The sequence below is a fragment of the Narcine bancroftii genome, chromosome 2 (genome assembly GCF_036971445.1).
Source record: "Narcine bancroftii isolate sNarBan1 chromosome 2, sNarBan1.hap1, whole genome shotgun sequence".
NCBI classification, from domain to species: Eukaryota; Metazoa; Chordata; class Chondrichthyes; order Torpediniformes; family Narcinidae; genus Narcine; species Narcine bancroftii.
The window spans coordinates 356,804,368-356,830,937 of NC_091470.1; the positions used below are offsets into that span (position 1 = coordinate 356,804,368).

The window sequence follows — 26,570 nt, forward strand, 5'->3', positions numbered from 1 at the left end:
ATGACTGGTTTGTACAGAGTCTGTACACAGTTGCTAGTATCTGTAGTGTTAAGTCCGATGTGACTGATTATACTGTGTTCTGTGATTGAGAATACTAGTTTGTGTTATCCCTGTTGCAATTCACTTGAGTGTTTTAATAAAGATCCTTCCTGTGTACAGACTTATGCCCTTTGAACCACCGAATTTTTCCTTCCCACACAACAAAGCTGTACCGGAGGAAATAGTTTTTTTCCAGACTCTCAAATTGTAAACTTATTTTGATTCATTATGGACAGGTAATGAAAGAGACAAATTCCTCGGCGCAACCATGACTGAATGCTTCTTGCCACCAACGAGCAGTCCCAGTGAACACCGGAGGGCTGAGCATGGCAGTGGCCTGGCTCGAACACCAAGCTCTGAGGAGATTAGTCCTACAAAGTTTCCAGGACTATACCGAACTGGTGAGACTTCACCTCCTCATGAAGGCCTTCATGAGCCTGTTGATGTCGTGTCTGATGATGAAAAGGAGCACACGAAGAAAAAAGGCAAATTTAAGAAGAAAGAAAAAAGAAGTAAGTCACGTTTATCAGGATTTCGGATTTATTGTCGTGACATCGCATACAACTGAGTTTCTTTTTCCTGCGGGCGAGGGAGAATTCCCATTTATTGGCAGTTTAAAAAAAATGACTCCATGTACTCGTGTAAACAAATAAAGAAATATAAACAAACTGCAATACAGAAATAGAAAAAAAAAATCAATGAAGTGCAAAAATAAGAGTCCTTAAATGAGTCCCTGATTGAGTTTGTGGTTGAGGAGCCCTTATGGTGGCGGGGAAACGGCTGTTCCTGAACCTGGTGGTGTGAGTCTTGTGGCACTGATACCTCCTTCCTGATGGTAGCAAGAACCGAGCGTGTGCTGGATAGAGTGGATCCCTCTTTTTTTTTTTTTTTTTTTAAATTTTTTATTTTTCACACCATAAATCACAATAGCCATGATATACACTTTTTCTTTTCCACACATTTACAGTGACTTTTTCTCCCTCCCCCCTCCCTCCTCCCAAGCCACCCCCCCACCCCCCCCCCTCTCATCCATTTTAGGTATACAATCTAGGTTGCATTAATTCAGTTAGACAATGTTGTCATTCAACAAAAATACACCAGAAATTCTACTGAGTCAGAGTGGATCCCTCTTGATTGCTGCTGTGATCATTTATTCCTGTGATTTCAATAATAGTTAATAAGTTGTAGATGCCACCGGGATCTTTTAACTTTTTGGGAATTATTATTCCACTCAAAAGATTGTGAAGGTTGAATTTAATTTCAGTCTAGCTTCTAAAGGGCTTGAACTTTGTGTTGAAATGGGAAATGCCAAGTTATTTCTATCGTATCCATCACTTGACTCTGCAACTTGTTCTGTGGTATCTGGCCTGAGGTGGAAAGCATTCAATTCCTCAACACTAATGTAGGTACAAAGGGCAACTCAGAGATGGGGGGGGTGGGACTTTTGGGGTTAAGGGAATTTTAGATGTGGGAATAGTGGAAATATTTTGTGTTTTAGAAGTGTTTTAAAAAAAAAAACAGAAATGGATTTTGTTCTTGGCTGTCTTGGTTTCTTAATACTTATCTATTTTTTTAGTAAAAAATGTTTTAATTTTCATATTGTAACCATCTTTTTGATACTCTTCACGGAGATCTTGATCAAAACACATCTGTCTAAGTCCTTTGCATGGCCACATTCCCCCCCTACACTTTTATGATCTGTTAATTGAAAGGAAACAGTTGAGTAAACATATGTTACACTAATACTTGGAATGGGCAAGTTATTTCACAAAGAAGGTTGGAAAGCTAATTTTGTGACTGCAAAATACAAGTGTAAGAGGTGTCTTGATTGAAAATAATAAGATTCTTAGGGGTTTTGAAAGGTTGATTGTGGAGAGGGTGTTTTCTCTTTTGTGGGAATCTAAAACAAGAGGCCACTATTTAAAAAAAAAAGAGGTTAATCTATTTAATACAGATATGAAGTGAACTTCTTTTCCCTGAGTTTTTGTGATTCTTTTCCTCAAAGGTCAGTAGAAGTAGACCCTCTGAATATGTTTAAAGCAGAGGTGGATAGATTCATGATCATTAAGGGTTATTGCGTACAGAGGGAAATGTAGATTTCAGTCTATAGTCATAACAACCATGGCAGAATAAATTGAATAAGAAAATAAAAAGATCAGAAGGCCTGACTAGGGCGCACAAAATCAGTGACCGGTGCGGACTCGAAAGGCCAACATGGCCTGTAATAGAGCTGGAGGACATCCCACCGAGAACGTATAGATGGGGATTAAACTCCATGCTACTTAAAAGACAGGATTTTAGAGAATTAATTGAGCGACAAATTAAAATGTACTTTGAAATAAATATGGAATCAGCGAAAGATAAATTTATACTATGGGATGCAATGAAAGCGTTCATCAGAGGGCAGATAATAAGTTATGTAACTAAGATAAAGAAGGACTACAATCGGGAAATAGAACAGTTGGAAAGGGAAATAGCAAGTACAGAAAAAGAATTAGCAATAAAGGAAGATACAACTAAAAGAAGAGAATTGGCAGACAAAATAAAATATGAAACACTACAAACATATAAGGTGGAGAAGAACATAATGAAGACAAAACAGAAGTATGATGAGCTAGGAGAAAAAATGCACAAAATACTAGCTTGGCAGCTTAAGACAGAACAAACTAAAAGAACGATATTGGCATCAAGGAAAAAGGACAAACAAATTACATATAACCCAACGGAGATCAACGAAAGCTTCAGGGAATTCTACGAGCAACTATATCGAACTGAGAACGAAGGGAAAGAAGACAAAATAGATGAATTTCTAGCTAAAATTGAACTACCGAAATTGCAAGCAGAGGAGCAAAATAAATTAATAAAACCATTTGAAATAGAGGAAATACAGGATATATTAAAAAAACTACCGAACAATAAAATGCTGGGAGATGCTGGACTCCCAATAGAATTCTATAAAACATTTAAAGACTTATTAATTCCTCCTCTCCTGGAAGTAATGAACCAGATTGAAGAAACACAAAACATGCCAGATTCATGCAAAACATCAATAATTACAGTAATACCAAAGATGGGGAAAGATCCACTAACACCAGCATCATATAGACCAATATCTCTACTTAACACAGATTATAAGATAATAGCTAAACTATTAGCAAACAGATTGGCCGACTGTGTACCAAAAATGTGTGTATTTTGGTCAGTATGGTTCATAGTGTGAAAAATAAAAATAAAAAAAAACAGTAATGTAGGTGATCTTGATAAGCAGAAACAAAAAGAGCACAAAAAATATTTGTTCTGAACTGTGAGGAGGAGAAAGCACTGCAAAGGGACACAGGGAGAGTTTAAATTAGTATCACAGTCATCACAGACATCGTGAGCTGTTCTTTACTGCTTTATGTTTCAAATGGGTAAATATCAAAGTGGTAATTGCAATATATCGGGGAAAGTGTTGTCACAGAAAGAGACCATGAGCTCAGAATGTTTAGGACACAGTGGCAAATTTTCCAGACCGTCAGATGTTAACTCCAAAATGATTTAATTATTTTGATTTAATAGTGACCGTGGAAAATAAAACTTGAGAATCCATGTGTTAGTAAATTTCAAGGGAGCACAGAAAATAAGGTCCTCGTGAGCCAGATGCTGAGCCATTTGAATTTCCAAATAGACAATGGATTATTGGAGTTTTTCTGTATTTTTGGTAGGAAGAATTGTAAAATATATTTGAGTGATGAGAACCTGATAAATATTGATGTGTAGGAAGTTAAGGTGCGGATATCGTAAATGATTAGGAAGCAAATTGCAAGACAGTTGGAAAAGCAAGGAAGCCTTCCTGCGAGTGTACGAACATAGGAAGTAGGAACAGGAGTAGGCCAAAAATGGCCCATCGAGCCTGCTCCGCCATTCAATACGATCATGGCTGATCTAATTTATGACCTAACTCCACCTACCTGCCTTCTCCCCATATCCCCTAATTCCTCTATCATGTAAAAATTTATCTAACCAAATTTTAAATATGTTTAATGAGGCACTTCCCTGGTTAGAGAATTCAAAATATTCACTACTCTCTGGGAAAAACTATTTTTCCTCATCTCTGTCCTAAATCTACTCCCCCTGTGTACATGACTTTGAGGTAGCACTTGAAGTATTGTGTGCATTTTTGGTCTCTTAAGAATATAGTTGTCTCAGAGCGAGCTAGTTTCATGCTGATTTGGCACATTGAGACATGGGATGTAATTTTTGTCCTGAGGGATTGAACAGGTTCACCCTGGAGTTCAGTGCAATGGTGATCTCATTGAAATGTGTACATTTTTGAGAAGAATTGTGAGGCTGAAAAATATAATTATGGGGTGTAGTTTCACAATACTCTTATTGTCCATTTAGATCTGAGTTGTATAGAATTTCTTTAGCTTTAAATCTCTGGCATTATACAGTCTGGAAAACTATGGATGTTCAGTCATTGAGTATATTCAAGACTTGAATTCAATAGAATTTTTGGCACACAGAAAATGTGATGAGTTTGGACAGTAGATTTAAGGTAATCACCATAATCTCGTTGAATCATGAAGGATTAAAGACTCCAGCAGGTGAACAAACATGAAATAGCTCAGAAAATACATGCAAGTATCTTCTGAAAAGGGTTGAGAAGGTGGCAGAAAAACAGTGTGGAGCTTATTTTCTTTTTTCTTTCTGTAGCGGAAGGGTATGCAGCCTTCCAAGAAGACAGCTCTGGTGATGAAGCAGAAAGCCCATCAAAAATGAAAAGACCAAAGGGTATCCATGTCTTCAAAAAGCCTAGTTTCTCCAAGAAGAAAGAAAAAGATTTTAAAGTCAAAGAAAAGCCGAAAGAGGAAAAGCACAAGGAGGAAAAACATAAAGAGGAAAAACACAAGGAGAAAAAGTCCAAAGATATAACAGCAGCAGATGTTGTTAAACAGTGGAAAGAGAAAAAGAAAAAGAAAAAGCCTGCTCCAGAACAGGAAGCAGTTCTGGTTGACGCTCCTCCTTCCTTCAGGCCCATTTTTGGCGTTCCATTGGTAGAGGCTGCTGAAAGGACTATGCTGTACGACGGGATCCAGCTGCCGGCTGTTTTTCGAGAATGCATTGACTATATTGAAAATTATGGCATGAAAAGTGAAGGCATTTATAGGGTCTCAGGTACAGTTTCTGTTTGTTTTGGACTGTTCAGTACTTCAGTTGGAGGGTACAATTTTGCAAAAAAATGAATTAATTTTAAATTGTAAATTAAGAAATGTTTTGAGACATTTTCAGCCAACAAGCCCGTGCCGCCTAATTGACCTACAGCCCCTGGTACATTTTTGAACTGTAGGAGTAAACCAGAGGAAACCTACACAGACACAGGGAGAACCTACAAACTCCTTACAACAGCACCGCATTTGAGTCCCGGTCTGTTAGATCCACTCTACCTGCTGTGGGTTGATGATTCAAGATTCACTTTATTGTCATCAAAACAGGGTGGCACAGTTGGTGTAGTGGTTAGCGCAATGCCTTTACAGCACCAGCGATCGGGACAAGGGTTCAAATCCCGCGCTGCCTGTAAGGGGTTTGTACCTTCTCCGTGTCTGCATGTGGGAGTGTAGATTAATTGAATGCCACGGACTCGTGGTCCAAAATGGCCTATTACTATGTCTAAATATAAAATTTTTAAAAAATTGCATGAAATTGCCTTTTGCTTGCTGTAAGACAGACAGACATTCGCCATCAGCAGAAATTGCCTGAAGCACCTCTTACAGTCAAAGAAAGAAAAGCAAAAGAGATGTACGGCACAGTTGTAATCATTTGTTCTGCATCGGCCATGGTACAACAGCAATCGTTCTATATTCACCCGAGATTTAAAAAAAAATATATTTTGGTTCAAGCTACTGCACTGAACTTGACCAGCATCTGATTTTCCAACTGTATCCTTTTACTAGATTGTATACATAAAGTGTATGTGAGTTGAGCATTTAGCCTTTTAGTCATGTCACCAGGTTAGCATCTTGGCTATCCTGCAATGTGGGAAGGAAAAATTAACGGATATTGGAAAATAGAATTATAAAGTGAAACAAATGGCTAATGCCAACTGATGTAATGTGGTCTAAATTTTGGCTTTGACTATCTAAAATATGTGCTAAAGGTGCTAATTCGATATTAAAACCTCAGTCCAGGTTTTGAATATTTAGAGTCATAATGGATGGAAATGGGCCCTTTGGCCAGACTTGCCCACGCTAACCAAAATGTCCTATCTGCCTCCGATTGGCCCATGTCTTTCCAAATCTATCCTATCCATGTATCTGTCTCAATCTTTCTTCAATGTTGCAATAGAACCTGCCTCAACCACCACCTTCAGCAGCCCATTCCATTTCTTCACCACCCTCTGTGCGTAGATAGAAAACAATTACACGGTTTCCTATTAACACTCTCCATCACCTTAAATCTATGTCCTTTAGTTAATGATTTCCAGCTTTGGGGATATACCCAATCTATTCTCCACATGATTTTGTATCCCTTTATGATAACAGTTCTTGCCTCCTAGACTCCAAGGAATGAAGCACAAGCCTGCTCCATCTCTCCCTATGGCTCAGGCATCACCCTCATAAATCTTTTCTGTGCTCACTCCAGCTGGACCACATCTTTCTTGTATCATGGTGACCAAAACTGAACGGATACTGCAAATTGAGCCTCACTAACATCCTAACTTCTTTACTCAATATGCTCATGAATGCTAATGTATCGAAAGACTTGACCACTTACAAGCTATAATGTAAATGTACTCCGAGATTCCTCTTCTCTACAGCAATCATATATCCCTACCATTCACTATTTAGGTCCTACCTAAGATTCTCAAATGCAGCACCTTATATTTCTCTATTAAATTCCATCAACCATTCCTCTGTCCAACTGATCAAAATTCTGTTGCAATTATTGGGCACCGTCTTCACCAACTACATATACCAGATGTACATTTTCATCCAAAGCGTTGCTATGGACGATAAGCAGCAAAGTGCCCAGTACAGAACTCTGTCACCATGAATCACAGGCCTCCAGTCTGAAAACAATCTTTTTCCATTCTGCTGCCTCACCTTGGATTCCATGTCCTCTAATCTTCCAGGGCAGCCTACCATACAGAACCTTGAATATTGAAAATCTTGCTGAAATCCCTATATCTTTGGCTTGGCTTCGCGGACGAAGATTTATGGAGGGGGTAAAAAGTCCACGTCAGCTGCAGGCTCGTTTGTGGCTGACCAGTCCGATGCGGGACAGGCAGACACGATTGCAGCGGTTGCAAGGGAAAATTGGTTGGTTGGGGTTGGGTGTTGGGTTCTTCCTCTGTCAATCCTTTACGTTACATCTTTTAAAAAAAAACACAATCAGATTTGTGAGACAATTACAAAAACATGCTGACTATTGCTAATCAACTCTTGTCCATCAAAGTGCATGTATATTTTCTCCCTCAGAATACTCTCTAGTAACCTACCAACCACCAATGTTAGGCTTACTGACCTGAAGTTCCCTGGCTTTTCCCTGCAGCTTTTCTTGAATGGAGGCACATTTGCCAAACTCCAGTATTCTGGCACCTGTACTTAATGACAATTTATAAATCTCAGCCAGGGCACCTGCAATTTCCTCTGTAGCTTCCACAGTGTCCTTGGGTATATCTGATCAGGCCCAGGAGATTAGCATTAGAAAAACAGCCCATTTGGAGCCAACAGCTCCCTTAGAATTTTGGATGCATTTCCAGAAAAGGATTCTGGTCTCTTGTGCTATGAACCAGTTGAAGTCATCATATTGTTGCATGATTCGGTATGTAATGAATCACTGTGCAGTGGCTGTGTGTGAGGGCTGCTGCGATATGGACTCGAGTAAATGGTGTGACACTCGTCATGGAGAAGTGGAACCAGGAGCTGCATCCTGGCTGATAAAGTGAGAGTGGGGACCAGCCACAGTTGAAGATATCCGCCAGGATCATAAGGTGATTTACCCTGTCTTGTGCTGTTAAAGAATGGGGTGATGCTGCCAGGCTCTGAGCTACATATTTAAATGAATAGACATGCTACTCTGAAGTCTGTGAATATGCATCAGCTGCATAGCTTTCAGAAATTATATCAATATTGCTTTCGATACACCTCAAAAAGGCATTCTATCAGGACCATTTGACAAACAGTGAAGTTTTAAAATTGAGACAATTGAGTGAATATTCTGCTTTTCATATTTATCTCCTCTGACTTAGGAACCAAGTCAAAAATTGATGAACTGAAAGTTGTGTACGATCGCGAAGAGTCTCCAAATCTGGAGGATTACGATGCAAATACCGTGGCCAGCCTCTTAAAACAATACCTTCGTGAGCTGCCAGAAAATATTCTTACCAAGGAACTTCTGATGAAGTTTGAAGATGCGTGTGGAAAAGGCGTGGAGAGTGAAAAAGTCCAGGAGTGTCAGCGTCTGTTAAAGGAACTTCCTGCGTCGAATTACCTCCTCTTCTCTTGGCTTATTATCCATATGAACCATGTCATTGAAAAAGAAAGTGAAACAAAAATGAACATCCAGAATATTTCTATTGTTCTCAGCCCTACTATGCAGGTACTGCGTGGAGACCAAGTTTATTTGTTAGTATAACTACAGTACAACCCTGATTATCCGAAATAGTTGGGACCTGGCCTGTGTCGGATAAATGTTTTTTTCCCCCCAGAGAATGGGTCATTTTTAAAAAACAAAAAACAGTAACAACAGCAAATCACTTTCAATAGCGTTTAAACAACAACAAACAACAAGGGAAGACTTTTAAACCTTTAAAATAATATTTGATCTTCACCAAAAAAACGCTGGCCACCACTGATCACCGCCACCTCCTCCCTGTGGCCCCTGCTGCTGCCGGGAGGCTGTTCTCCTTGATCATGCTGGGACGAGGGGTTCTTCTGACCTCTCTGGGGGCTGGGAGACAGCGGCGTGCAGTTTGAGAGAGAGAGTTGGGCAGAAACGTCAATGGGGAAGCTAAAGAAGAAATGGAAAGAGAGAGGGGAGGGAGTTACCTGAAATGGGGACAATCGTTCTAATTTAATGTCGAGTTAATTTTTTTTCAACCTTGAGGTTAATTCGGCTCCGAAAAAAGTTTCAGATAAATGAGGATTTCTGATTTGGTTTGGATATCCTTGTTTATCCAAAGTTTTTAAAAAAAAAAAAAAAAAATTTTTTTTCAGTTAAATAAAGATTTTGGAGAATCCGATTTCAGATAATTGGAGTTGAATATTACAGAATATGCTGGAAAGTAAGAAATTAGTAGTTCCACTTATTCAGTTAGCATTTTTCCTCCAACATTGTATTTTTTATTAAATATCTCCCTACTTTGATCTATCAAAGCCCATGTTCTGCAGGCAAACAGAGAGGGTACAGTTTAGAAGGATGAAGAGTGATTTTATTCCAAAATAAGATCCTAAAGCGGCTTTATTATGGGAATCTCAAGCTAGGGGTTGTAACAACAAGATAAGGGGCAGAACATAGAAATTAGTTCTGCGAGGATGGTGAATCTCTGGAATTAGCTTCCACCATGATAGATAGTTCATTAGAAGTATTAAAAGTGGGGATAGATACGTTTTTGATAGATCAAGAAATAGAAGGTTGTGGAGAAACGGTACAGAGGAGTTGAGGTCAGCCTAAATCAGCCACGACCACGATAAATGGTGGGGTGCATTTGAAGGACCTACTCTTGTGTTACTGTGTTGAATGGAAGGAAGGTGACTTTGAATTCATGATGAGGACTTTATTGGATTGGCTGGAGGAGAAAGTGCTAATACTCAGCATTTTTCTTTTGAAATTTGCAAATTGTATACTTGCCAAAGCAGAATAATAACCTGGTTCTGCTGAGGTAGAGAGAGGGTGTTGGTTGGGGGGGGGGGGTCATAGTGATATCCAATTATAGTCATGTGTGGAAGCTTTGTGTGAATCACCACCTGGACTATAGCATCGTACCAGATGGGAGAAGGCCATTTAGGCCATCGATCTTTTCTGGTCACAATTTAAAAAAAAAAATCTGATTTCCCTGTTTGCTTTGCTTATTGTTTTCAATTTGAGACTGTAGTTCAGTGTCAGCTGTTTGTAACTCCATTACTAATAAGGTGTTCTATTGATCATAATTGGTAGCAACATGTTTTGAATGGTGCTTTTTTTGTATATAGATGGGAATTTTGTAATTTTTCCTTTAGATAAAGTTGTAGGAATATCCAATTGACAAGGAGCCAGAGAATAATGTGCTTGTGTAGTTATGTTTAAGCAGGAAGCCTTATCAAACAAATGGAAAGTTGGGAATCCATCAATGCTAAAAGCACATGGGAACATGTACTAATTCCTGTCCATCCTTCTTTAGATCAGCAACCGTGTACTGTACCTGTTTTTCACTCATGTCAAAGAGCTGTTTGGGGAAATAGAGCTGAAGCCAGTCGTGAAACCACTTCGATGGTCTAATGTTGCAACAATGCCAATCTTACCTGAAACACAAGAGAGAATTAAGGAAGAGATTCGGCGGCAGGTACGTTTAACCGTATTTTGAGCTGAATAAAGGAAACAAAAAATGTATGAAAGTTACACAAAAGGTTTCCCACCCCCCCTCCCCCAATAAGTTGTGCTTTTCTATGGACTAAAGCTCACTGCTTAGTATTTTTAAATTTCATTTCATTTGTTATGTCTTTCTTCTTTGGCTTGGCTTCGCGGACGAAGATTTATGGAGGGGGTAAATGTCCACGTCAGCTGCAGGCTCGTTTGTGGCTGACAAATCCGATGCGGGACAGGCAGACACGGTTGCAGGGGAAAATTGCATTGCTTGGTTGGGGTTGGGTGTTGGGTTTTTCCTCCTTTGTCTTTTGTCAGTGAGGTGGGCTCTGCGGTCTTCTTCAAAGGAGGTTGCTGCCCGCCGAACTGTGAGGCGCCAAGATGCACGGTTTGAGGCGATATCAGCCCACTGGCGGTGGTCAATGTGGCAGGCACCAAGAGATTTCTTTAGGCAGTCTTTGTACCTCTTCTTTGGTGCACCTCTGTCACGGTGGCCAGTGGAGAGCTCGCCATATAACACGATCTTGGGAAGGCGATGGTCCTCCATTCTGGAGATGTGACCCACCCAATGCAGCTGGATCTTCAGCAGCGTGGACTCGATGCTGTCGGCCTCTGCCATCTCGAGTACTTCGACGTTAGGGATGAAGGCGCTCCAATGAATGTTGAGGATGGAGCGGAGACAACGCTGGTGGAAGCGTTCTAGGAGCCGTAGGTGATGCCGGTAGAGGACCCATGATTCGGAGCTGAACAGGAGTGTGGGTATGATGACGGCTCTGTATAAGCTTATCTTTGTGAGGTTTTTCAGTTGGTTGTTTTTCCAGACTCTTTTGTGTAGTCTTCCAAAGGCGCTATTTGCCTTGGCGAGTCTGTTGTCTATCTCGTTGTCGATCCTTGCATCTGATGAAATGGTGCAGCCGAGATAGGTAAACTGGTTGACCGTTTTGAGTGCCCGATGGAGATGTGGGGGGGCTGGTAGTCATAGTGGGGAGCTGGCTGATGGAGGACCTCAGTTTTCTTCAGGCTGACTTCCAGGCCAAACATTTTGGCAGTTTCCGCAAAGCAGGACGTCAAGCGCTGAAGAGCTGGCTCTGAATGGGCAACTAAAGCGGCATCGTCTGCAAAGAGTAGTTCACGGACAAGTTGCTCTTGTGTCTTGGTGTGAGCTTGCAGGCGCCTCAGATTGAAGAGACTGCCATCCATGCGGTACCGGATGTAAACAGCGTCTTCATTGTTATGTTTTTTTCTTTGGCTTGGCTTCGCGGACGAAGATTTATGGAGGGGGTAAAAGGTCCACGTCAGCTGCAGGCCCGTTTGTGGCTGACAAGTCCGATGCGGGACAGGCAGACACGATTGCAGCGGTTGCAAGGGAAAATTGGTTGGTTGGGGTTGGGTGTTGGGTTTTTCCTCCTTTGCCTTTTGTCAGTGAGGTGGGCTCTGCGGTCTTCTTCAAAGGAGGTTGCTGCCCGCCAAACTGTGAGGCGCCAAGATGCACGGTTTGAGGCGTTATCAGCCCACTGGCGGTGGTCAATGTGGCAGGCACCAAGAGATTTCTTTAGGCAGTCCTTGTACCTTTTCTTTGGTGCACCTCTGTCACGGTGGCCAGTGGAGAGCTCGCCATATAACACGATCTTGGGAAGGCGATGGTCCTCCATTCTGGAGACGTGACCCATCCAGCGCAGCTGGATCTTCAGCAGCGTGGACTCTATGCTGTCGACCTCTGCCAACTCGAGTACTTCGACGTTAGGGGTGTAAGCGCTCCAATGGATGTTGAGGATGGAGCGGAGACAACGCTGGTGGAAGCGTTCTAGGAGCCATAGGTGGTGCCGGTAGAGGACCCATGATTCGGAGCCGAACAGGAGTGTGGGTATGACAACGGCTCTGTATAAGCTTATCTTTGTGAGGTTTTTCAGTTGGTTGTTTTTCCAGACTCTTTTGTGTAGTCTTCCAAAGGCGCTATTTGCCTTGGCGAGTCTGTTGTCTATCTCATTGTCGATCCTTGCATCTGATGAAATGGTGCAGCCGAGATAGGTAAACTGGTTGACCGTTTTGAGTTTTGTGTGCCCAATGGAGATGTGGGGGGGCTGGTAGTCATGGTGGGGAGCTGGCTGATGGAGGACCTCAGTTTTCTTCAGGCTGACTTCCAGGCCAAACATTTTGGCAGTTTCCGCAAAGCAGGACGTCAAGCGCTGAAGAGCTGGCTCTGAATGGGCAACTAAAGCGGCATCATCTGCAAAGAGTAGTTCACGGACAAGTTTCTCTTGTGTCTTGGTGTGAGCTTGCAGGCGCCTCAGATTGAAGAGACTGCCATCCGTGCGGATGTTACATTGTTATGTAATGCATTTGGAAATGCCCACAATCCTTAGCATGTTTTTGCACCAGAAATTGAAGTGAAAAAGATATTTGATTCTCTCTCCCCTTTTCCCTCAGTCTCCTTTTACAGAGTCAAAATTAAATCTCACCTTTCCTCTTGTATCCAATTAACACCTTTTATTTGTTGGCTTGGACTCCTTCCCTTCCCATTCTTCCAACTTTCACAGTCTTTATTGAGACACCTGTTTTTTTTCCCCTTGTACCTTGAAGAAGGGCTCAGGCCCAAAACATGGGTAATATATCTTTACTTATGGACGCTGAGTTCCTCCAGAATTTACAGTCTTTTTACTACAATCACAGTGCCTGCAGACCTCCATGTTTCACTTCCATTTTTGATGTTTTTCTGCACTAGTACAGTGAAAATTACTGAATCAAACCAATGCTTTCTGGATAAAGGATGAACATTTTGGAGATGTTTCCCATCAGTATTCTGTGATTGCAATTGGAACATACTATTTACACTTTCCACAAATTAATCCAGATGCATGATTATGTAAATAATTCACCTACCAAAGGAAGTTCATGAAATCAAAGTATCTAATGTTCAATGATGCAACTAAATGACAGACATTAGCTGCCAAGAAGGGTTCAAGGGCATTCAAGAGAAACCAGATGACTCAAGGGGTACCAAATCTAAATGATCTTTGCAACAGTGATAATTTACATTGAGGCACATTACGCTGCTCAAATAGTGTACTTAATAATCTGGTTTTGTAATTAACTCGATAGTAATGGAAAATGGGGAACACTTCACCCAATGTAATTAGTTTTCGGTAATATTTGAGGACAGTGTAAATAGTATATTTGTGTGAGGTTTGGTCAGGTCACTGTCAGATTGCAATAATCATCCTGAATACTGATTGATAAATTGAATATCAGGCAGGATTCTTTGTGATTTTTCTGACCGTCAATATTCTCTATACTGTAAATGTGCGAAGTATTCAATTTCAGCAAAATGTCGGTGGACGTCACCAACTGGGTTTGGTGACCTTCTTGTTTTCCTTTTATGTTTATCCCCATTATTTTTCATGCTTGCTTTCAGATTCTGAGTTAATGGAGGCAGACCATACTCAAATTACTCCTCAGTTAGGATTATAACATCATTGCTGAAGTGCACGTTTCCTCAAGAACTCCGCCACTGCTCAATTCTCCAGTGTTTAATTTAAGAGGAAGTTGGGGTCAGAGTCCTGGGAACCAGTAAATTGTGGGAAAGAAATGTGAACTTTTGAAAAAGACAGTGAATATAATTTTTTCCCCCTCCCCCCCCCCCCCAGAAGTTGATCAAAACCTTGACCAGATCCTTCCGGCCAATATAATGTGTATGTGCAATGCAAATGATCACCAACGTATTAAATATGGGGCTCTCAGAAATTATTTCTGAGTTAACAGATTCTTTTGGAGTGCCAATTTATTTTGTATATAAGATTTTGACTTCTTGCACTTAGAGGAAAACATGAATGTTTCCTTTTTATGATTAACATCTTCCTGAGGCGGATTCTGATTGATAAAGATACGTGAGCTTGTTTTTTTTTAGGGATGTTTAAGCTGGCAGTGAAGCATTTAAAGGCAAATTAAATTTTAAAGGGTAATTGGCATTTGCTTCTTGTGTAACTGTCTTTTGGGTATCTTATTGCTTTGGGTTTTCACTCTGTCCCTCTAGGAATTTATGCTGAACTGCTTGCACAGAGATCTGCAAGCTGGTGTAAAAGACTTATCCAAAGAAGAGAGGTTGTGGGAAGTTCAACGAATTTTAACAGCACTGAAACGGAAACTACGAGAAGCTAAAAGGCAGGTGAGTTTTGATGGACCTTTTCTCTGTGGAGAAATGGTCCTAGAGGAGTCTTCATGTATTGAAGCTGAAGGACATTTTCCTCAACTGTGGTTACTATTATATTAAAGCATGGAGTTAGATTTCTGACCTTGAGCCACAAATTGCTCTAGTTAGTGATTCTGTCCATTGTTATATACATTAGTTATTGCAATTAATAGTCCTTGAACAATCTAATTTAGAATTTATTGACTAATGAGAAATGAGCAACACAAAAATAGCTTGCCTGCTACAAACCTCCAGGGCTATGTATTTATTAAGACATTAAAGCAAAACTTTAAAAAAAAAAGTGATTAAAAAAAAAAAGCAAACAAACATGATGTTAAATTGTGGATATGGACACTGTTGGCAAGGTGAAATCATAATTCAAAACCAGACTACTTAACGCACAAGTGGCTTGCTATACTCTTCACAGTTAAGAATCAAACAGATTTTTCTCTGACTGGAGTTGCATAAAAGACACACGGAATAAAATGGTAGATTTTACTTCCATAAAGAAATTTCTGAATGATGGGATTTTAGAATAATAAATGAACAAATGATTGGAAATTTCCTATCTGACGTGCAACAGGTATTAGTGGAGATTTCTGTTGTGCTACTCAGTGATCCATTAGCGATGCCAATGTCCCCAATTGTCTCTATGTCCCCAGTAAATCTGAACAGTAGCATGGTTAGAGCAATGCTATTACAGCTCCAGCGACCCGGTACTGTCTGTAAGGACTTTGTACATTCTCTCTGTGTCTACATGGTTTCCTCCCACCCTTCAAAACGTATCGGGATTGTAGGTCAATTGGGTATAATTGGGCAGCACGGACTTGTGGGCTGGAAGGACTCGTTAGTGCTCTGTGTCTACACTTAAATTTAAAAAATCATAATCCTATTTGAAGAAAGTTGTAATAATTGAAACAATTTGGTCTTAAATGCATTAGATTCAACTTTATTGTCATTTTTGGCAAGTAAAATACAAAGCCAAGGAAATACAATTAATATCCTACCAGAAGTTTAAAAAGAAAATGGTGCTTTAAAGTAGTGTAATACCATTTGGGTTAGCCCATCCAAAGCCCATTGCTATCTTTTGACATTATTCTCTCCTTTCTTTATTCCTTGTTCTCTTTGTATGATATTACCATACTTGTCCTGTTACCAGCACAGAGTATCCAGCTAGCACAGAATAGCTGTACACTTCCGCTCATGTCTGTGTGCCATCCAACTGCTCTTTGATTGTGGAGGTGTTTCACTGCCCTCCAGCCCCATCCATTCCTCTTTAAAAATCAACAGATGGGGCTGAGCTTTGACTTTGATAATTGTAAGCATAATTGTCAACAATTCTGTATTTATTATCTCGTGCCAAAATTAAATTCACCATATCTTCCATTGCTGATGTTGTTTCAGAACAGTTTTGATTTTGGACATGCATAGCACCTTGGTACCTTAATCATAATTTGTTAAGGATTCAAATGTATGTTGTGTGTGTGTTTTTTTAAACACCATTCAGCTCAAATATTTAGTTTGTGTCTGAGATGAAGACTTTTCTTGATGGCCCATTTTTTTTCAAAGGGTCTGTCGACTCGATTTGGTTGTGTTCTGTTAAATCAGCACTTTGTTGCCTTTACTTTGCATCTTTTTTCTATTTCCTTTTCACTCTCTACCTGACATCAATAATTATTTATTGCCCTCATTGTTATATATCGTGATATTGACCCGTATTTTCCATATTCTGATGTTTACGACTCACATTCCTGGAGCGAACATTGCTGAGAGGTGACCTGATGGAGGTAGATTATACTAGAATGGGGATAGATAAGGTTGTTAGTAATACAGTAAAAACCCCTGGTATCTGGCATCCATGGGGATCGGTAATGCCAGATAAGGGAATTTTCTGGTTGGTTGAGATTGCGTGACGAGATTTAGCGAACTAACGGCAAAGAACAACAATTTTAAACTTCTGTATTTTTCATCTATTTATTTTCCGCAATTTTTTTTCTGGTGGCTTGAATTCTGGATAACAGGTTTTACTGTAAAATTACAATTCCCATGGTGGGCCATCTAAGAATAAAAGACACAGGTTTACGGTGAGAAGTAAGTATTCTGGGGGGGTTTTAGGGGATTATTTCATATACAGATACTCTCACAGCATTGAAAATATGGCCTGTTTTCTGTACTATAAATTGTTATATGGTTATAAATAGGTATGTGCATCTGTAGGCTGCCTTGTGGTAAATTGGATAAGTGCAGCTAGGTATAACAGGAGGTACGGACAGGTGGGATCTTGATTAAAGGTGGATGAGAAAAATGACAATACACAGCAGCCTGGGAGATGTTATCAAGCATGTTTTTCCCATGTTTGGCATCCTTGCATTAAAACAGTCCACACTCTGCCACCTTCCTCCTTGTAGAATCTTCTAATCTGAAGGACTGCCTCAAAAGAAGATGGGTTTAAGTAGAATTGGCTGCCACTTCTGTTGGGTGTTTCTTTTAGCTGAAGGATGATTACAGCCTGAATATAGAACATTACTGCACATTTGAGGCCCTTCAGCCCTCGATGTTGTGCCGACGTATATATTCCTACCTCCCTCGTAACTACTAAAAAGTAAACCCTCCCTACCGTGTAACCCTCTATTTTTCTTTCATCCATGTGCCTGTAAGAGTCTCTTAAATGCCCCTAATGTTTCAGCCTCTACCACCACTCCTGGCAAGGCAATCCAGGCACTCACAACTCTCTTGGAGAGGTGTCCCTTAGTGTTTTGCTATTCCTGCTCTGGGAAAAAGGTGGTGGCTGTCCACCTTATCTATGTCTCTCAGAATCTTGATGACCTCTATTAAGTCTCATACTTCACTACAAAGAGGAAAGATCCACCCTGTTGACCTTGCCTCATAAGACTTGTTTCCCAATCCAGGCAACATCCTGGTAAATCTTCTCTGCACCCTCTCCATAGCTTCCACATCCTTCCTATAATGAGGAGACCAGACTGAACACACTACTCTAAGCGTGGTCTCACAAGAGATTTGTAGAGTTGCAGTGTGACCTCTTGCTTGAGAATAAATTAGTTTGTTCCACAAATATGGTGTACAATAATACATTCTTCTACTGTGTACAAGGTACATAGCTGCAGTAAAATCACAAAAACTATTGGATGACTAATGATTTTTAAATTTTTAACTTTTTCTCAAGGCCTCTTTGAAAGCATTTTATTTTCCCTGGAGGTGCACATATATCTCATTTGCCTGAGAAGATGAATTTGGAGAGTTGGAGAGTATCTATTTGGAGCAGTAAATTGGCAGGAGAGAACCTTGTTCTATTAGCATACCAAGGACATGTCATTGATTTTATGGGTTTGCTTTTGTGCAATTACAGGAATGTGAAACAAAGATTGCCCAAGAAATTGCTAGCCTTTCAAAGGAAGATGTTTCTAAAGAAGAAATGAATGAGAATGAAGAGGAGGTTATTAATATTCTACTAGCTCAGGTATGCTCAGCTGCAGAACAGTGTAACCTCAATGCTTAAAATGTCCATTTATCTTTTTTGTGATATTGTACAAATCTGATCCACAATTTGTTTTCACAATGATTTTAACTCATTAAAAATGAAAAAATAACACGATGATTAGGATGAGCCCTGGGGAATATGCATTGGAAGTGTGTAAATGACACAAGGAAATGTAAATAAGGAAAATCACAGCAGGTCAAAAGCTTGATTGCTGCAAAATTAGGCAGATGCAACAAAAGAAAGTTTCAGACAAGTGTCTTTGGAAGAATTTTCACACAGTTCTTTGGAAATTTGGCTCCCTGGGTCAAATCTACCATTCAGTAAGATCATTTCTGATCTGAAATAGTATGTTTTATTGGTCTTTATGTGCAATTTTGGACGTTTATTTTCAGGAAGAATGCAAAGGTCTTGGGGAAGATGCAGAGATTTACTGGAATTGTATCAGGGATGAGGGACTTCAGTATTTTATTCAAAATAGAGAGATTTCAGCCAGTTCAGAGATACAGAAACAAGGCAGAAAAAAATGTTTTAATCTGTTCTAAGTTAAACTGGAACAATGACGCATGGACAGAGTTGGGAAAGTCATCTTGAACCGTTTTGAGATCAAAATGCTTTTAGTCTGATTTTTAAAAAAAATCATTATTTAATCTTAGGAAGTGAAGCAAACTATCGAATAATAATGAATACAACATGTCAAAGTAGAAAGAGTAATGAAGGCAAGGATGTTGGACTCAGTCTGAATACTGTGAGAGAAAAATCTAGTCCAAATTTCTTGGTAGTGCTTAGAAAACAGTTAACTGATTAGCAGTGGATAAACTTGGAAGATGATGGCTAGAATATTAAATGTATCAAGAAGAAAAGTTTGCACTTCAGCTAATTAAGTTTTATGGATAACTAAAATTGAACAATTGAAAATAGGAAAGATATGATTCAGACTTATTATCAGAATATATACAACCTGAGATTCTTTCTTCTGTGGGCGTGGCAGAATTACAGATAGTACAAAGAAATAAAAACTGTACACGGTTATAAACAAATGCAAACAACAGCAAATCAGAGAGGGGGAAAAACAAACAATAAATCTAGGGCTAAAGTTAAGTAAAATCTGGTTTGGCTACCCATAATTATGGACTCTGAGGTATGTTGAATTGATTGCTTTGTTAGCTAATTATATAACTCTATCTGTCCTCAACGAGTTCACTGTTTTACAATCAGTGTATAGTTTCTCCTGTGTCAAGAAAGCCATATTGTGAACACCAAGTGCAACATCTGGTGGCAAAGCATGGTTAAAATCAGACCTTGCTGTGATCCTTGTGAGTCTCGATTGACAGTAGATGGGAAGGATAGGATGGAATCAACCGCAACAATTGACATGAATGAATTTCCTGCCATGTATCTCTGCTTATTTATTTGAGAACCACCATTTGTAGCAGGAACTGGAGAGCTCCAGTACTTGTAGAATTGTACTGCACAATTCATTGTCTTCAATAATAATAATGGCAGATACTATAATTTCAGATTATTGGGCTCGATATTTGCTAAAATCATTAAAATATTCAATTTTCCTTGGGATGCATGATGTTTATGTAGTTTTGTCGTCTCTGCTTTATCACTTCTTGTCATTTTCGAGTTGCTTTTGTTCTCACATTGAAGGATTGTTTTAAAGGAGAACGAAATCCTGACTGAACAGGAAGAGCTGTTGGCCATGGAGCAGTTTTTACGAAGACAGATTGCATCTGAGAAAGAGGAAATTGAACGGCTCAGAGCAGAGATTGCTGAAATTCAGAGGTAAGTATGCACAGGACATTGCTTAAACTTTTGTATATCTGAACATTATATAAATTGGAGCGGGAATAGCTACAGTCTCAACCCTGCTCCACTATTTAATAGGATCAAGGTAAATCCGACTTTTTAACTGCAGCTCCACAGCTTAATCAACCCATGGTTACCTTTCATCAATGCTCGAATCTCTCTCTCTCTTTGCCTTAAAAAATGTTTAAAGACGATACATCCACTGCCCTAGAAGAAGGAAAGTTCCAAACTGCCATCATCCTTAGAGAAAAGGATTTTCCTTCATTATTTTTAAACCGTAATCCTGGTTCTAGATTTTCCAGTGGGAAGAGCATCCTGATCACATTCACCCTATCAAATCCAGGATCTTGTCTCAGTCAAGACCTCTCTCATTTCTCTGAACTCATAGGATAGAAGCCTAGTTCATGTCACCTTTCTTCACAAGGTAACATGTCTATTGCAGATAGAAGTATACCATATTTTTACGCATATAGCATGCACAATTAGTAGTGGGCATGGGAAGTTGAACCGGAAATTTATAGCGAGCATGGGAATGTAATAGCGGCAATGAAAGAATGGGCACAATTTATAGGGGGCGTAGGAAATTTTGATTTTGGGAATATCTCTGTACTGAATGCCATGTTATTCCTATATTGGAGTGTAGAAGATTGAGGGGGGATTTGATAGAGATGTATAGAATTATGAGGGGGATAGAGTAGATGTGAAGAGGCTCTTTCCCTTGAGGGTAGGTGAGATTGGAACGAGGGGTCATAAGTTAAGGGTTAGGGGGCAAAACTTTAGAGGCAACATGAGAGGAAGCTTGCTCACTTAGAGAGTGGTGGCTGAGTGGTTGGATGAGTACATGGATGTGGGGATTGGAGGGTTATGGAGAGGGAGCAGGTAGGTGGGACTAGTGGAGTTCACTTAAATCAGTGAGGTCTAGAGGAGCCAAGAGGCCTGTTTCCGTACTGTAATTGTTATCTGGTTATATGTTTTTTTATATATATATAGAGAGAGAGAGAGAGAAGAAAGAGAGAGAGAGAGAGAGAAATGGTAACTGCCAAGACCAGTCCTTGAGAGAGTAGATAAACATATCAAGTGCCTCTAATTTAAGCAACATTACAATTAAAATCCTGTTTAACTCTGAAGCTTGTCTTGAAACTGTTTAATTGATTCCTCTCCAAAACTTGTTATCAAATGTGTTGCAACAGGATATCATCTATATAATGGGCGATAGACACCTCTGGGGGAAGTTGATTGGCTCTAAATTGTGGGAGATTAACTGTGGCAGATACTTGTATGTCCTTTGTCTCAAGCCCCATTTAAATGCAAATTGATTTTGCTAGTTGGAATATACCCGTGTGTTATATGAAGATATTTTTACACACTTTATGATTTTCTGCGCGTTACATGCAAGTGCGTGTTATATGTGTGAAAATAGCGGTAATTAACATCTACTGAACTGCTAACTCATTTACATGCTCGGACTTGTGCCTTACACAGTACTGTAGAGGAATTGTCACCAATACCTTACATAAATGATATGAAAACTTAAGCAATTTCCCAAGCGATAAACAGTATCACTGTTAGTTTTCATAATTGCTTGCACTGTGATTACTAGGCCCCTCTATTTCTTGAAGCATTACATTATATCACCATTTAGGTAAATGCTTTTAAAAAATTTTCTACCAAAATGAGCAATTTCACAAGTCACATTACACTCCATTTGGCACATTGTCTGCAGATGCTGGGGTTGAGTCCACTACATCGATGTGTTGGAGAAACTCAGCAAATCCCGCAGCATCCACAGGAAGTAAAGGGTAACCGATGCTTTGAGTCTGTGCCTTTACTAGTTGAGTTCCGACAGCTTCTTATTTGCCTAAGATTCCATCATCTGCATTTTTTTTGTTTTTCTTGAGTTTGCATAAAGGTAGGAGCTGGATTTATTAACCAAAGTAACTAAAGGGAACAAAGCAAAGAAAATTAGACTGAAATCAAACAGAGAAGAGGTTAAACTATAAACGTTGCATGTATGCTGAACAAAAGCTGAAAGGCACCTCAATGGAAATCCAGTGTTATTAGGGAAAAAAATAATTATTTATTTACTTCAACCAAGGTTGTATTAAGTAATTGAGATTCTTAAAAATATAGAAGCATTGTATTAGAATTCTGTAGTTCTTGGAGTGGGCATCTTTTCTTACAGCAAGCCACATCTCTTCTAAGAAAATCAATCTAATTCATGATTAGTGTAGCAGGGCGGCACAATTAGTGTAACGCTGTTACAGCACCAGCGTTTGTGACTGGGCTTTAATTCCCGTGCTGCCTGTAAGGAGTTTGTATGTTCTTCCCGTGTCTGCGTGGGTTTTCGCCAAGGGCTCTGCTTTCCTCCCACCGTTCAAAAACGTACCAGGGATTTAGATTAATTGGGCGGCACAGGCTCGTGGGCCAAAATAGCCTGTTACTGTACTGTATGTCTAAATTTAAAACCTTTGAGATGATTCAATTCCTTTGTCCTCTAATTATGCAGAACATGTAATATTACATGAAATTGCCTTCTGGCAGCCATAAGGCAAAGAGTTGACATTAGTGTCGCCCAGTGCCCAATACAGTAGGATAGGAAGGGAGACCCTTCAGAGTCACTGAGTGTCCGTGGATTCACCTTCAGCGCTTCCTTGCAGCCTCTACAGCTGCACAGACCCCTGTTCGATTCATCGGCAGCTGGAGTTCCAGATCCAATCTTCCGACAGGATCAGGAACCCTTAAGAGCCTGAGGCTCCGATACTGGTTCCCAGGAGCCAGTCTCCTGACTGCAAGTCACCCTGTGTGGGCCCCTAGGCAGCTGAGCCCCTTGCTGTCCGCTGCTGTGGTCACCATCTCCTCTGGTTCGTTATTTGCTGCACTCTGCCGCGTTGCTTCATGAAGGGAGGTTTGTTTAAAGTGGCTGGGATTGACTTTGTGACATTAGGGTTGGTAGGATAAATATGCAGGAGATTTATCTCTCATGCTTACAACGGAGTTAAGTAGGGCCTGTTGAACATGACATGGTTTTGAGAGAATGTGATAAACTTGGTTCGGATATCAGAAAAAATATATAAGCAATGTTTAAAATACAGCTCACCTCCAAGGGAGCAGAGGCTCTGTCATGTGTTGGGGCTGTTTGTTTCCTAGTCGGCAACAGCAGCAGGGTCGGAGTGAAACCGAGGAATACTCTTCAGAAAGTGAGAGCGAAAGTGAAGATGAGGAAGAACTCCAGCTCATACTGGAAGACCTTCAGCGGCGAAACGAAGAATTAGAGGTAATCTGTTAACAAACGCTTCAACAAGAACCACAAAACTATCCAATTCATGGGTAATGAAGTTTGGTAAATTCTTCAGTGTTCATTCACTTTCATTTACCTTTCTTGTGGCTAAGATTATTGCTGCTCCACACACTTGAAGCACTAGCGAGTTTTCCATTTGAGTGGCCAGCGAAGGAATTGCATTGAGTTTAGTGGGAATTTTCCGAAGTGTTAGGGTTTCCAATATTTCTATGTTCAGACTAATTCTGTACTCTATAATTTTGTCATCGCCAACACTGCATTCTTCATATAATCGATGAACACGGTAGAAGTAGAATAATGCACAATGGACCATGAAGTACCTTTCCGTCTGAGGAAAAATGTGCACTCTGCTTATCACCATCCCTCAGTTGTCTCCACCTTCATGTTCCCCACCTAACTCCATTTGACTTATCACCATCCCTCAGTTGTCTCCACCTTCATGTTCCCCACCTGACTCCATTTGACTTATCACCATCCCTCAGTTGTCTCCACCTTCATGTTCCCCACCTGGCTCCATTTGACTTATCACCATCCCTCAGTTGTCTCCACCTTCATGTTCCCCACCTGACTCCATTTGACTTATCACCATCCCTCAGTTGTCTCCACCTTCATGTTCCCCACCTGGCTCCATTTGACTTATCACCATCCCTCAGTTGTCTCCACCTTCATGTTCCCCACCTGACTCCATTTGACTTATCACCATCCCTCAGTTGTCTCCACCTTCATGTTCCCCACCTGACTCCATTTGACTTTTTCTCCTTTCCTCTGGTTTCACCTGCCTCTGTTTCCCAACTCTAACCTTCCCCTTCCCAATTTGTCTCCATCTGCCTGACATCCATCGCTCCTCAGTTCCACTGATGACCTCTGTCCTATCTCACCCTCCCCCCCCCCCCGCCTCTCTCCACTGTCAGTCCTGGTGCAGGGTCTTGGCCTGAAATGTTGACAGAGCCCTTTTTCTCTCCATGCACATGCATAACAAAATACAGTCCTATTTATTCATTAGCTTTGTTAATGTCATAGAGTTTTCTTAAAAAGACTGAAGATCGAAGGAATGCATTTTTGAACTCAGTACTAGTGCCACCACTGGTGGTCAAAGCAGTTTAAAGTTCACTGTAATAAAACCTGAAAGTCTGCAGACACTGTGATTGAAGTAAAAACAATGCTGGAGAAACTCAGCAGGTCAAACTGGTTATCATTGCTATGTAAAATACAATGTGTCTGGTTTGAACCCTTCAAGGTTCAAAGTTCAGGTTTATTGTCAGAGTACATACATGACATCACATACAACCCTGAGATTCTTTTACCTGCAGGCCAGGCAGAATCACCACATATTGGTAGTGCAAAAAAAAACTGCTCAATGTACACATGTAAAGAGATGTAAGCAAACTGACTGCAATACAGAGAGAAAAAATGCCAAATAGTCCTTAAATATACCCCTAATTGAGTTTGTTGTTGAGGAGTAGCAGCTGTTCCTGAAACTGGTGGTGCAAGTCTTATGGCACTTGTACCTCTCTCCTAATGGTAATGGTGAGAACTGAGCGTGTGCTGAATGACGTGGCTCTCCAACAGCAGCATTCCCTGTAGATGCTCTTGATGGTGGGGAGGGTTTTGTCTCTGATGCCCTAGGCTGTGTCCCCTATCTTTTGCTCATAACATGCTGAAGGGCTCAAGCCCAAAACGTTGGTTAATTATTTTTATCTTTGCTGTATAAAGTACACAGTTTGACCTGCTGAGTTTTTGAAGTTCACTGTTCATTCTTCTGTAAGGTGAAGAACAACCATTTGAACCAAGCGATCCATGATGAACGAGAGGCCATCATTGAGCTGCGAGTGCAGCTTCGCCTGCTACAGGTGCAGAGAATGAAACAAGAGCAACAGACCCAGGAGGATGGGGAAGAGCGTGGAGATAATGCCACCAGTGCTCTGCAGCACCGGGACGCTGTGAGCGATGCGAAAATTGCACATGAGCAGCCCAAGTCTGTGAAGGAAACACTGAAACCCTCTCCGAGCAAAGATCGTAAGGAGACTTCAATCTGAAGAGCTCCAGACAATTAGTTGCATTGCATCTGCGCTTAACCAACATTGACCAGAAAGCTGTACAAGCAATGACTTGCAACAATTGTTATCTTTTTCTACAGTTCAGTTTTGGTGAACAACATCCCAAGTAAAAAGTCAAAAGCCATGAGCTAAAATAGAGTTGGTAAGCACACAAGACAAATGTTTTTGAAATGGAAATATGGGGTTTTGTTTGTTAAGGAAGGGACTGTGAAAAGTCTCTGGGCCATTTTTGTTTTGTAATTATGCATGTGGAAAGTACTTTATTTTAAACTGAATTTTCCCTATTAAATAAAAATCTATATTTCTATCTGAGGATTGGTCAGTGTCAGGAATGTTCAGAGTAGAGGCCTTTAAAACAATAAAAGTGGATGAATGATTGCTCTGAGCACCGTTGATAAATGTTGTGGTTGTCAGTAACTCTTTAGTTGCCTTAACTTTGATTTTATAAACTCAGTATTTGTCATTAACTTGGTGGGCTATTTGCAGAGGTGACCGTAATACTGAAATTAGATTGTGCCCTGATAACTCATCCTTTTGTACAGTTGTTTGCACTGATCCATAATTTAAAATAAAAAGAATAAAATATTTGTGCAGTGATGCATGTGTTGAACATTCTAAAGCCATCAGAGGCAGTTCAGCTTCAGATGGCACAGAATATTATGAGCACAGTCGTAGCTCAATTGTTCAAGTGCTATTATATTGCACAGTAAATTATTGCCACTAAATGACAGTGCAAATGTCATTTAAATTTTCTTCAACCTCTCTGCTCTGAGAATATTAGGCATCGACGTTCAATTTTCTTTTGTCACAAAACCGTTGATCCTCAATTGTTTGCCACACAGTGCAAGACTTGTTTCCATTTTTAGCAGAATTTCTCCCTATGGATCTCAACCAGAATCCTGCAAAAGGATGATGAATTTTCAATATTATAATCTGTAAATGTTGCTGCTATTTATTAGTAATGCTACAGCTGTCCATGAAAGTGGTAATCGAGCACTTTCACCCACTCTGTGCTCGTTTTATTGCTGCAAAGTAGATCTAAGGATTGTGTGGATAGAGATTTCAATATGTAAAAGCCAAAGTTGGGTGATCAGAATGGGGAGAGTGGAGATGAAACTTGGTACAGTAACAACCCTG

General features: G+C 40.2%; 1 protein-coding gene across 1 annotated transcript; it reads left to right on the top strand.

Moving 5' to 3' along the window:
• The first annotated feature begins 275 nt into the window (after positions 1–275).
• ralbp1 (ralA binding protein 1) lies at positions 276–25,745 on the top strand. The gene is made up of 9 exons (XM_069922392.1): positions 276–551; positions 4,735–5,196; positions 8,270–8,619; positions 10,400–10,561; positions 14,612–14,743; positions 18,135–18,245; positions 19,933–20,054; positions 23,226–23,352; positions 25,143–25,745. The coding sequence occupies exons 1-9, from the start codon at positions 308–310 to the stop codon at positions 25,410–25,412; spliced, it is 1,980 nt and encodes a 659-aa protein (XP_069778493.1). The 5' UTR covers positions 276–307; the 3' UTR covers positions 25,413–25,745.
• Positions 25,746–26,570: the final 825 nt, after the last annotated feature.